The sequence below is a fragment of the Entelurus aequoreus genome, linkage group LG04 (assembly GCF_033978785.1).
Source record: "Entelurus aequoreus isolate RoL-2023_Sb linkage group LG04, RoL_Eaeq_v1.1, whole genome shotgun sequence".
NCBI lineage: Eukaryota > Metazoa > Chordata > Actinopteri > Syngnathiformes > Syngnathidae > Entelurus > Entelurus aequoreus.
In genome coordinates, this window is record NC_084734.1 from 79,676,980 (window position 1) to 79,690,617 (window position 13,638).

Consider the following 13,638-nt stretch of genomic DNA (forward strand, 5'->3'; position numbering starts at 1 on the left):
GTGTATTGTTTTGTTGGATTGATTAATTAAAAAAATAAAAAAATTAAATAAAAAAATTAATATATATATTTTTTTTTAAATCGATTTTTTAAAAATGAGAATCGATTCTGAATCGCACAACGTGAGAATCGCGATTGGAATTCGAATCGATTTTTTTTCCACACCCTTATTGACAACATATAAACGTCACACCCCCTCTTGATCGACATATTTTACAATCAAGCGAAACGCAACACAAATGCAACAAACACAGCCAAATAAGAACGCGAAGGGTAAAAAATAAGCCACCTATGATCTGATATATGTGATATATCACGAAGCTTTAGGACTTTGTTGTAAAAATCTCCTTCCGCGTCTGTCCCTGACAACCGCATTTCAGGCTGGCCGCTCTGGAAACACTCTGTGGAAACGCTCCCCACCCACACTGCTTGGTGCCTCGTCTGAGCTGCTGTGACCTAGATTACCATAGTAACTAATTAGATTACCATAGTAACTAGTATATCATGCAAAAGCGCAGATTCCAACCATTGAAATACTTTGTATAGTTCAAGACTTATGGTCATTTGAAAACATCACTGCACATCATAATGGCAGCTACACTTTCCATCTTAGAGATCTAAAAAATTATTCGGGAATGTCCGGCATGTGGCCCCCAGGCCTTAATTTGTCCAGGTCTGTTGTATACTGTATATAGTAAATAATGGAATTTAATACCAATTTTCGGTACTTCTGTGTGTGTGTGTTCATGTGTTGATAACTGTTAATTTGTTTAATAATAAAAAAATTTTTTTTATTAAACATTTAAGAGTGAGCAAATAATGATAACTGTGCTGTGAAGTTGTTATATCTGGTTTTCTTACACTTCTTAGTCTCATTTGCAAGTATTTTTAGTAGACTTTGCGTGCAGTTGCTTTTCCAAGATGTTAGATGGCAGCAGACAACAGTGTGTTGCCTAGTCTTTGCCATTAAGCTGAATCTAGTCTTTATTTGCGCTATAAATGTGTTTATACTGCAAGTATAAACACAGTTTGATTGTAACATGCATCTTAGTTGTAGTTTTCATTATCAAATTTGAAGATGTTGAAATTGCCATCTAAAATCACTAATGATAATCAGTAGCATGTCTATGGCAAAACCAATGTAAATTAGTATAGTAGCGTATTTGGAAAAAAGTGAAGCCATACTGTATGTGAAGTGTTTTCTATCAGGCATACTTCTTTTGTTGGCATGGACAATTGTAACTTTACATAAAGGCATTTTGGCAGAGTGCTGCTTGGGTCTTTGTTTGCGCGCCAAGTGTTTGAGCCAGCCAAGTCTGCCACCGGACGTGATGTTACGTGCAACAAAGGTAGGAAAATACGGCACCGTAGAGAATTCGGTCGGTGTCTATAGAAGTACCGAATGCCGTTTCTATCTATAATATAAACCTGAACATAAGACTGTATTTTCTCCATAGAAATAAGTCTGAAAAAGACTTGGGTCTAGGTATTTGTTTATACATGTCCGCACAGTGGATGAGTGGTTAGCATGTTGGCCCCAAGAATTTAAATCTCCACTTGGACTTCTCTGTGTAGAGTTAGCATGTTCTCCACCTTTACTCAAGTACACAGACTCTCTCCCAAATGCACATGTTGGGAAAAATATTTATATTAAAGGGTGGCTTCCCGAAAGTAAGACATATTTGTACTGATCTCTTTCAAACTCTCAGAATCATTGATGGCATGTCAGCAAGGCTAACTAGTTTTGATTGATTGATTGATTGAAACTTTTATTAGTAGATTGCACAGTACAGTACATATTCCGTACAATTGACCACTAAATGGTAACACCCGAATAAGTTTTTCAACTTGTTTAAGTCAGGGTCCACGTTAATCAATTCATGGTATGCCATGGACAACATGGTTGCCATCTATTAAACATGGTGATCTCCACTATCTTATGAATCAGAATCAGAAGTACTTTGGGGATATTAGGCTAAACTCCTCTCATGGTGCTGCCACACGCTTAAAATCGCTGTGTTTGGCACACATTTTCCCTTTGGCCACATGCCTTGGGAAACAACAGATGACTAGTTATAATACTAATTTTAAGATCATAGTATTCAGTGAAGCAGTGTTGTCAAACTGTCAAGCAGCTAAGACATAAGATAGCATGTTTTATTGTAATATCCCAGTTGTTACTGCCAATGGAAACAACAGCCACCAACAGTGTGCAAAAGTCCTCAATTTATTTATTGGATGCCAATTTAGGTCACAAGTGTCAAACTTGAGGCTTCCCGACAAGAAAAACATGTAATTTTATGCGGTTCAGGAAATTGCCAAATGTGCTTTTCGATCAAAAATCCAAAACTAAATAACTACTTACATCAACCAGTAGCTTGCAAGCTACCAGGTTATTTTGAGTAGCTCACCAAAGAGTCAAAGAATACTGTATTTTCTCAAACTGTTTGTACTACTTGTTCAATTCAGACAATAAAAAGCCTCTATTTAATGACATATTACCACAAATGAGCACAAAGACAATTACCGCACTGAGTGGAGATTGGCATTCTAATTTAAGTGTAACTTAAATGTGCTAGTCATATAAATAAATTCCAAAATTATTTATTTTTGTCTCAGTTTGCCTAACAGTGACAAAAATAAAATGAAATAGAAATGAATACATACTGAAATAAAAGATGCACGAAATTGATGAACAACATTTTTGTTGTTGATTTTTTAATACAAAATGTGAGTTGCAGAGACCATCATTTTGTTATTGTTCTGGAAAAAACATTCCCTTTGTTTGGGTTGAAATAAACCATAGAAATAAATGTTTTTAAAAAATTAGTAGCTCTCTGTGATTTTCATTTATTAAAGTAGCTCATTAAAAAAAAGGTTGGCGATTCTTGCTTTTACATACAATAATGTTCCATGTCAGGTAATTATGTATTTAGCTGTTCAATTGTTTAATTAAAGGGGCAATAATAATGCTTTCTAGTCAAGATGTGGTCAGCTAATTCATTCATTTACACATGAACAAAGAATGTAAAAAATGTTGGCAATCCATCGCCTCAAAATATGCATTTAAAATGTAAGGATTTTTTTTCTAAATTAATTAGATTATTAGAAAATAATTATGAATTGGTTTAAGGCGTTGATTAATAAAAAATATTGACAGTTAGGTGGTAACTTAGAGAAAATAGAGAACTTACATGATCTCTGGATCTTTCTTCTCCGTGAAAGAGGTCGACGAACTTAAGAAATAAAAACAAATCATTATTATTCAAATCATGACTATGGTGGTAAAAGTCCCCACCAGAAAAAAACAGTGATGATTTGTTTTCAATAATTTGCAGGGTTTTTTTATATCAAAATAAGATCTTAAGTATAATTAGATATAATTATATGAGTGTCTGTAAGGGTTTGGTTGCGCATGAGACTTATCTTTTTCAAAAAATTGAACCAAGCTGATAACATGTAGTATGATTTCCCACTAAATTCAGGTGCACGAGAACATGTTAAAGCAGATCGCAGCTGATTACGAAACAACACACGATGACACCACTGTAATAGCTATAATAACATGCGCTTGTGTGCTTATATCAGCGACACAAACAGCAGTCCCAATGGGGAAAGGTGGGATTTGCATGATTCCATTCTCTACCTGTTGATGGAAAGATCTGAGATGGGCTTCAGCAGGTCAGAGGAGCTGCAGAGAGAAAAGTGGCTCATAATCACAATGTGTTGCATTATGCATGACAACATGCCACAAGGCTGAGCTGCAAAACAGTCACAGCTCCCAAACCAATATGATTACCTGTTTCGGGATGTGGTCCCTATCGGATACGGATCATATGCATCAGCCGAGCTGAAATACAATTTCACACTGATTTCACTCTCAATTGTCAGCAAGACGTACATCTGCTGTCACATTGGCTCTTAATGGAAAGATTGAAAGCAGTTTGAATGGTAGATAGAAACAGAGATGGATTCTATGGGCCAAGCTCCAATCACAAAGACAATCCGAATGTCTTTGAAAAATGTAGCATGTCCTGTGGCAAAAATCACCCAAATAATTAGTACAGTGGTACCTTAAATTAAGAGTGACCCCAACTCAACTTAAGAGTGTTTTGTGGTAAGGGCTAATTGTTATGCTTTAAGCTGCAAGCAAAAATGAAAGTTACCAGCATCCCCACCTTATGTTGACGCAGCAAATGTCACAGTCAACCCCGACCAAAACATATGGTCTTACTCGCTAGCAGTGTTGGGACTAACGCGATAGTCCCAACTATCTTTCGGCGGTAAATAGTAATCTAACGCGTTATTTTTTATATTCAGTAACTCAGTTGCCGTTACTACATGATGCGTTACTGCGTTATTTTACGTTATTTTTTATGTACCGGTAGTATCGGCTAGAAACAGAGGATCTGCGTGTGTTTTATTGGAGAGCTGCAGAAAAGGCGACGGAGAAGAGGCGCGCTGCTCTGTGTGTGGGTGTGGGGCGGGGGCGGGGCGTGTCTGTGTTTACTAACAAGACATGGCAGAGCCAAAGTCGAGTTTCTTAACATGGAGATATTCTCACTACTTTTCTTTTGTCGACCACAAAGAAAAGAACATTTTAGTTAAATGTAAGTTGTCTTGGATCAAAGATCCTATCCTAGCAATTCAAATCTGCTGAAACAGCTACAAAAGCAACATGCTTCGACAAAGCTAGTAAAGAGAGACACACTTCACCTCCTAAGCAACAGCGGCTGGATTTTACCGAGGCACTGCGCACTGAAGATACACATACTCTGTCAATTCTCTTATGTACTCTTTCATTCTAGACTTCTAGTGTGTTTGATTATCACATCACTCTAAATGTATAGACTATAAAGTTCACAAACATAAAGAGGGATCCTAGTGGACCAGGTCAATCTTTCCTTATCTCTTTTTTTTTTTTTTTTTTTTTTTTTTTTTTTTTTTTATAATGTCCTGCCCAGCTTCTCGGGCAAATCATATAGCAGATGTAGATGCCCATATCGGCTGTTCAGATTTACTTTACAAAAGAGAAGTATAGGATACTTCTCTTGTTGCCTTACTTGTATTTTGACTTTATTAAATGTATTTATATTATCATTTGGTGCAGCCGGGCCGGAGCAGGAGGGGATAGAAAGAGAGAAAAAGGAAGACAGAGGGGGGAATTGTGGGGACAAGAGGGGGATTAGACAGAGAGACAAAAACAACAACAGCAAACACAACAACAACAACAACAACAGAGCAACATCAGCAAATACGACATGTACAAATATGATGGTAAAAGTAATAGCAAATAAGCAGTTAGCGAAAATTTTTAAAAAAAAAATACAGAAATGACAATGAGCATTATTACACTAAAAATGGAGCAATATGAATACCAATAGAAATAGTGCTATTGATAATAAACAATACCAGTACTTTACCTTTATTATCAACAATACAATTGTTCAAATGCAACAATACATATACGTAATGATAACTTGAGATACGAAAGAATGCAGAAAAATGGAGGGGAAGAAAGAGAAGCAACCTTAACCTTGTAGATTGTTATAGTAACAATAGGTTAAGCTTTGTCAGTGTGCCATGTGTTATACCCAGTTTACCCTAGGGCAACAACGTTAATATATGTTTGATGAAACGTGATTATGTGCATGAGTGTATGTGTGCATATGCATGAGTGTATGTGTGCATATCTTTCATCTTTCCTTATCTCTAAACTAAAACTGGAGAAATGTGTAGAGTGTTCTGGGCTTCAGACATGATTTTATTTCAGAATTCCTTGAGAGAAAAAAACGCCTGGTTAGGCTTTGTGTATGTAGTGTGTGCCTTCCCTGGTTTACAGCTATGTTGTTATTATGCTGTTTGTTACTTATGTATATTATGTTGCAGCTATTTAAAATAGTTTTGTCAATTTGTTCTGGCCTGAAACAAATTGGCCCTTTGAAACATATCTTTGTCTTTGTGTGTTGTATGTAGACTACATTGCTTAGCAGAGTTCAGTGATGCAAATGCATGTCAGGTTGATCAACAGATTGTATTATTCTCCACTGCAATAACAGTACTGAAATGAAGGCTAAAAGGGCATTAAAGGGGGCCTTAAAAAATATATAAGTAACTAAATAGTTACTTTTCACAGTAACGCATTACTTTTTGGTGTAAGTAACTGAGTTAGTAACTGAGTTACTTTTGAAATAAAGTAACTAGTAGCTGTAACTAGTTACTGGTTTTCAGTAACTAACCCAACACTGCTCGCTAGCATTAACTTACATCTACAAATGGGCATAACTTTGTTTTTCAACCTTTGGAAGGAAGAAAGTGGGTGTAAAAGACAGTGTTGAATTATTTATTGAATTACTGGTAAATAAAGTAGTCATTAAAAGCATGACCGCGCGTGTTGTCAACTTGGCGAAGCAATTCAAGCGTATCACTGCTCGTCTGCACCATACTGAAGCAGAATGAGTCCATAACGCCAGCCAAGAATTTTAAAAGAATATCCAAACCGCAGACATTATACATTAAAATATGGAAAAGCTGCTACCGGCGTGTTTGACATAGAAGCAGCTGGAAGGAGATACTGTAGAAGTCCACTCTCCGAGGTAAATGTTAAACATTATTATTACATTACTTCATAAAAATACTGTAGTAAACTATATTATATTGTTTTATATAAAATGTCATAACTAAAATGTTAAAAGGCATTTTACATGTTAAAAATGTACTGTTTTGGGGAGGCCAAGCACCAATGAAATTGATTTCAAGTCATTTTAATGGGAGGCGTTAATTTGACATACAAGTGTTTTGAGTTAAGAGCTCCGTCACAGATCAATTAAACTCGTGAGTTGAGGTACTATTGTATTTCACTTTGTCTCTACAATAATATTTAAAGGCTTTTACTGACGTTTGGAAGAAAGAAATTCCTTCCTCATTGACATACCTCTGACTCACCACTAACTACGTTAGCTCGTCCCAAGGACAGTTTTGTAAAGAATTGTTTTCTCGACACGCAAATAATGCCTAGAGATCTGCCGGCTGCACATACATCAGCTACAGATGTGAGAGTTGTAAGTTTCATGATATAGTTCTTCTTCAGCAAATATGTTAAAGGCTGCAGTTACATTTTTCAAATCCAAAAATATAACAAGAAAACCACCTGCTTATTTGTTACCATTCGTGGTTTAACAGAACATCAATCCATCCATTTTCTACCACTTGTCCTTCTCGGAGTTGGGGAGCCAAAACTTTTTAAAATTGTCTATATTGTTCACAATTACTAACAGTATCGAATAAAAATTGCTCGTCAGTCGGAAGATTTTGTACATTTGTTGTTCATGCTAGTCACTCACTGCTGTCTCGTACACACAAGCAGAGAGCACGTGCACATACACAATAGCATTCTCAGAGAAGCAACTAACAATTTGCAGTCTTGTTGTTGTGATAGAATATACCAGGGGTGTCCAAACTTTTTCCAGCGAGAGCCGCATAATATAAAAATGTAAGGATGCTGGGGACATTTTGATACATTTTGTTGGTGTTGTCAAGCGGTTCACAAAACGAGCAATTAATGAATCATGATCTGTAATTACCGTATTTTTCAGACTATAAGTCGCAGTTTTTTCCATAGTTTGGCCGGGGGTGCGACTTATACTCAGGAGCGACTTATGTGTGAAATTATTAACACATTACCGTAAAATATCAAATAATATTATTTAGTTTATTCACGTAAGAGACTAAACGTATAAGATTTCATGGGATTTAGCGATTAGGAGTGACAAATTGTTTGGTAAACGTATAGCATGTTCTATATGTTATAGTTATTTGAATGACTCTTACCATAATATGTTACGTTAACACACCAGACACGTTCTCAGTTGGTAATTTATGCGTCATATAACGTACACTTATTCAGCCTGTTGTTCACTATTCTTTATTTATTTTAAATTGCCTTTCAAATGTCTATTCTTGGTGTTGGGTTTTATCAAATACATTTCCCCAAAAAATGCGACTAATCCTCCAGTGCGACTTATAAATGTTTTTTTTCTTTCTTTATTATGCATTTTCGGCCGGTGCGACTTATACTCCGGAGCGACTTATACTCCGAAAAATACGGTAATTAATCTAATAAAAAATAATAATAACCTAATTAATCTCTGCCTTTATCTCACCTAAAATGCTGAGAAAAACACTCAACTTAATTTTTTAAATATAAATTCATTACATTATTATAAAGAGATACACAGTATATAAACATTTTTGTTTTTGTTTATATTATTTGTATAATATTCAAATCCGGGACATGTTTAATTATGAAGGTTAATTTGTGTTTTTATTAAGAAAGCTTTTTTGACACTGAATTTGTGTGACTGAATTTTTTTGCATTCGAATTTTGTGAAATGAATTTTTTTTACATCAAATTATACTGACATTTTTAGTTGGGGAAAAAAAAGGCAGCAACATTTGTGTTTAAAAATATCACTTTTCTGCAGAACATTGTTTTAGAAATCTACCTCTGTTTGACACATCTCAGGCTTGCTGCTGTGTAAACAAACCCCGCCCACTCTCTTCGTGCCTTGTCTGCATGGAGCTGCTGTGACGTAGTTCCTATGATTACCATAGTAACCCATATGTCACTGAAAAGTGCAGATTCTAACCATTGGAATCATTTCTACAGTTTGAAAACATCCAGTGGGCTGCATTGAAATGTTAATTACTGTATTTTTCGGAGTATAAATCGCTCCGGAGTATAAGTCGCACCGGCCAAAAATGCATAATAAAGAAGGAAAAAAACATATATAAGTCGCACTGGAGTATAAGTCGCATTTTTGGGGGAAATGTATTTGTTAAAGCCCAACACCAAGAATAGACATTTGAAAGGCAATTTAAAATAAATAAAGAATAGTGAACAACAGGCTGAAAAAGTGTACGTTATATGAGGCATAAATAACCAACTGAGAACGTGCCTGGTATGTTAACGTAACATATTATGGTAAGAGTCATTCAAATAACTATAACATATAGAACATGCTATACGTTTACCAAACAATCTGTCACTACTAATCGCTAAATCCCATGAAATCTTATACGTCTAGTCTCTTACGTCCCGGAAGAGTTAGTGCTGCAAGGGGTTCTGGGTATTTGTTCTGTTGTGTTTATGTTGTGTTACGGTGCGGATGTTCTCCCGAAATGTGTTTGTCATTCTTGTTTGGTGTGGGTTCACAGTGTGGCGCATATTTGTAACAGTGTTAAAGTTGTTTATATGGCCACCCTCAGTGTGACCTGTATGGCTGTTGACTAAGTACGCCTTGCATTAATTCGTGATGAGAACAGCCGGTAAATATTTTGTGACTCGGACGGCACGGACGCAAAGGAAATGCCTTTTAGGTTTATTGGCACTCTGTACCTCTCCCTACGTCCGTGTACACAGCGGCGTTTTAAAACGTCATACATTTTACTTTTAGAAACCGAAACCGATAATTAAGAAACAGATACCGATAATTTCCGATTTTACATTTTAAAGCATTTATCGGCATCCCTATTAATTACCAATTCAAACCAAACATGTCTCTTTATAGTACGTGCAACTACCTGAACTTAGTCACTGTGGTGGTCGAACGGGAGCTCAAGGGGTCCTTCTCCTCACTACAAAATGATAGTGGTGGTGTGAGATGCAGAGGTAAGAAGCAAAGGAATGCATGAATGGGAGAAAAGAGTGCAAACAAAGGTTAGTGTGGTTGTTCTCATACATTTACAATGACAGTCCTGACAACTATTTGACTATAAAGCAGTACAAAGTGGAGACATTTTTGTAATGTGTGTTTGTATAAGTGCCATCATACCTGTCAATACTGGTGGTTACAGTTTCAGTGGTTACAGTAAAATCGGAGTGAGTCTTTGTGGGGCTGGCGAGCAGAGAAACACATTATTCAGAGTCAGTTTAGGACACGTCAAAACAGATCATAAATCATTTTTTCACAAGGAAGTGCTCTGATTAGGTGTAACTTTAATTGGTTTGGCCAGATGTTGTCTGGCTGCATCCAAAGCTGACGTAGAAAATCAAAGCAGCATTACTTCATCAGAACAGAACATGCTCTTCTACTTCCAGACACAGGCAGATAAGATGTGCAACTCTCTGTATTGTTTAAAACATTGAGTCGGAGTTGACATAGAATACCAAGGAGCCAACTAAATAAACTAAACTTGTTCCATACCTTAAAAATTGATAAACTTGATGTAAAAATAGCCTGCAGGAAATACATGATAGTCCTGTAAAGGTAACCACAGACCGTGTGCAGTCGCAGTGTTGATGGGCATAACAAAAGCATTTGATGCAACTAATCACAATATCTTAACAAATAAGAACAAAATAGCATGAGGGGGTTTGTCCCGAACTGGGTAAGAAGCTACTTAACCAACGTGAACGTGAAGCTCGGCAAATCTGTAGAGCAAAATATATCTTGTGGCGTGCTCCAAAGATCAATACTGGGACCAGACTTGTTCAATCTCTATATAAATGACATTTGTTAAGTTACAAACAACTTAAAGTTTGTAATATTATAGATGACACGACCGCATTTTATTCAGGAGAGAACACACAGAAGCTTAAAAAATGTGTATGCACGTACAACACCTAAAACCTTTAGCATATCAGTATGTTGAGTTAAACTATGGAATGGATTAAGCAAATAAGTCAAACAAAGTGGTAATATGATCCAGTTTAAGAAACTGTTCAAACTCAAAATATTTACAAAGTATAAAGAAGAATAATCCTGATACATATCTCGAACCCTATCTAATTCATCTAATTATGTGAATCACAACTACCATAACTATTTATGTATAAGAACGTTATTGGTCATTCATTTATTTATTTATTTGTGCTTCAAATTGAGCAGAGGAACTCAACAAACAAGTGTGTAAAAAATTGCTATGACATGTCCTTTTCGGACATCCATCCATCCATTTTCTACCGCTTGTCCCTTTTGGTGTCGCGGGGGGTCGCTGGAGCCTATCTCAGCTGCATTCGGGCGGTAGGCGGGGTACACCCTGGACAAGTCGCCACCTCATCGCAGGGCCAACACAGATAGACAGACAACATTCACACTCACATTCACACACTAGGGCCAATTTAGTGTTGCCAATCAACCTATCCCCAGGTGCATGTCTTTGGAGGTGGGAGGAAACCGGAGTACCCGGAGGGAACCCACGCAGTCACGGGGGGAGAACATGCAAACTCCACACAGAAAGATCCCGAGCCCGGGATTGTAATCAGGACTACTCAGGACCTTGGTATTGTGAGGCAGATGCACTAACCCCTCTGCTTTTCGGACATGTTATGAGAAATTGGAAATACCGTATTTTTCGGAGTATAAGTCGCTCCGGAGTATAAGTCGCACCGGCCGAAAATGCATAATAAAGAAGGAAAAAAACATAAAGAATAGTGAACAACAGGCTGAATAAGTGTACGTTATATGAGGCATAAATAACCAACTGAGAACGTGCCTGGTATGTTAACGTAACATATTATGGTAAGAGTCATTCAAATAACTATAACATAACATATAGAACATGCTATACGTTTACCAAACAATCTGTCACTCCTAATGGCTAAATCCCATGAAATCTTATACGTCTAGTCTCTTACGTGAATGAGCTAAATAATATTTGATATTTTACGGTAATGTGTTAATAATTTCACACATAAGTCGCTCCTGAGTATAAGTCGCACCCCCGGCCTAAGTATGAAAAAAACTGCGACTTATAGTCCGAAAAATACGGTATGTGATTTTATACCTGTATGCATGTTCGACTTAAATTCATAAACCATAACCATTGCATTTTTAAACAAGGGTGCAGGAAGGTTGGTATGTGTGCTGTATCTGTGCTGATAGGAATTAGCAGTGCAGACACAACATTTTTTTTTGGAAACAGTTTTCCCCCTTGCATGCCCTTTTTTGATTGCATTCATTAAAAAAGGTAACACGAGTTTGGAAAACAAGCTTTGTATCAATTTGTATGCAAATACTGTACATCCGCTTGTCTCTGACAAAGGCAAGTGTTGATTTTAATCGTAACGAATGCATCATTCTAACGTTAGATTTTGGGCTCCTTCTGTACCTTTCTAGTTCAGTGAGCCGATCCTTACTCCAACGTTTAGGACTGCGGGGAGAAGGCAGTGCAGGTTCTTCTCGACTGCAGATGTGGAGACATAAGAGGAGGTAAGGGAGGTGTGGCATAAAAATAACTCTGACAAGGTAAGGAAAGCAAACTGCTGATTGTTCTGATCCAGGAAGTGAGAGTAGGTAAGAGGAGGCGGGAAAGGTGACATTCCTTTCGAAAATAATGGTTAAAATGGAATGAAGAGAAAGTATGATGACAAAAAACTGCCAACTTGACTTATTTTACATCTATTGATGTAACCTATTTATACTCAGTTTCGAATTGTTATGCTATGCTTTATTATAAAATTATATCTTATGTTATAAAGCGCTGTCAGCAGATCAAATTTATAGCAAGTGTAAGTACCTGTACTCAGTTACTGTGGTGGTTCCATAGGAGCTCAGGGGATCCTTCTCCTTGCTGCAAAAAGATGATAATGACAAGATGGAGAAGTAAGGAGTGAGGAAATGCATGAATGGCTTAAAGAGGGGATAATAGAGGCCCTGGATATAAAGTTACTGTATGTTATATCATGTGTTGTTTTGTTATGTTATAAAAACTTGATTTGTTAGGTTATGTTATGTTAATATAAAATCTAATAAACAAGTATATATATATATATATAAATATATACTGTAAGTTGTATCATGTTGAGTTACATATATTAAATGTTGTTGTTTTTTTAAAGTACGTTATGTGCTTTTCTTCCTGTCACCCACAAACATAAGTGAACTATAGATAACTAACAGAAAAAAATAAATTCAATGTTGAAAATGTTAGCAAAGATTAGATGAGGAGTTATCATGCTAATTTCAAGATCATGGTAATCAGTGAAGTACATCATTAAACGGTCAAAAAGTTAAAACATAAGATATACATTTTGTAATAGTCCAGTTGTTACTGTACTCACACTACAAATACACGGCTTTAAAGATTAGTTTTGGCTTTGATTTTGGTTTAAAATATGAAAGAGGTGCCGTGCCGCCTTATATTCTGGGGCACCATTCAGCTCAATACTGTTTTTTCATGAAAGACAGGCCAAACTTGACAAGATATGTTGTTAAGTCAAGTCCAAGTAAGTTTAGCCAATATATATATATATATACTGTATATATCTGCTATAAACTGTAAGAAATACTGTCTGTGACAGAAAGGTACTTATTATTTATTTGTAATGAATTTCACTGAAAAAAGCCAATGGAAACAACAGCCAAAAACAGTATAAAAGTCCTTCATTTATTTATAGGAGGCCAATTTAGGCTAAACTCAACGTTTCTTAAGGAAATAGCAAAATTTGATGTGTAAACCAAAAAATATCAAACACACAGACAATTATGCAAGGTAATTGTGTAATTATGTATTAAATTGTGTTTTATGATGAGTAGATCATACTGTTCAAGTATATGATTTATCTGGCCTGTGATCAGTGGTGCAATAGTCCACATGTTAAGGCGTATGCAAACACATCACAGGCAAAAAGAAAATC

General features: G+C 36.3%; 1 protein-coding gene across 50 annotated transcripts in view; it reads right to left on the reverse strand.

Annotated features, from left to right (window-relative positions):
- The window catches only part of znf185 (zinc finger protein 185 with LIM domain), a 77,103-nt gene that overhangs the window by 17,406 nt on the left and 46,059 nt on the right, over positions 1-13,638 (reverse strand). For 49 of the 50 annotated variants that reach the window (XM_062045753.1, XM_062045751.1, XM_062045754.1 and 46 more), the window contains 7 exons: positions 12,519-12,572; positions 12,111-12,185; positions 9,833-9,895; positions 9,582-9,635; positions 3,799-3,849; positions 3,646-3,690; positions 3,194-3,235 (listed from right to left, as the gene is read on the reverse strand). In XM_062045753.1, coding sequence (XP_061901737.1) covers positions 3,194-3,235; positions 3,646-3,690; positions 3,799-3,849; positions 9,582-9,635; positions 9,833-9,895; positions 12,111-12,185; positions 12,519-12,572 — 384 coding nt within the window. The remainder of the gene's footprint in view (positions 1-3,193; positions 3,236-3,645; positions 3,691-3,798; positions 3,850-9,581; positions 9,636-9,832; positions 9,896-12,110; positions 12,186-12,518; positions 12,573-13,638) is intronic. The other variant, XM_062045755.1, reaches the window with a different exon arrangement.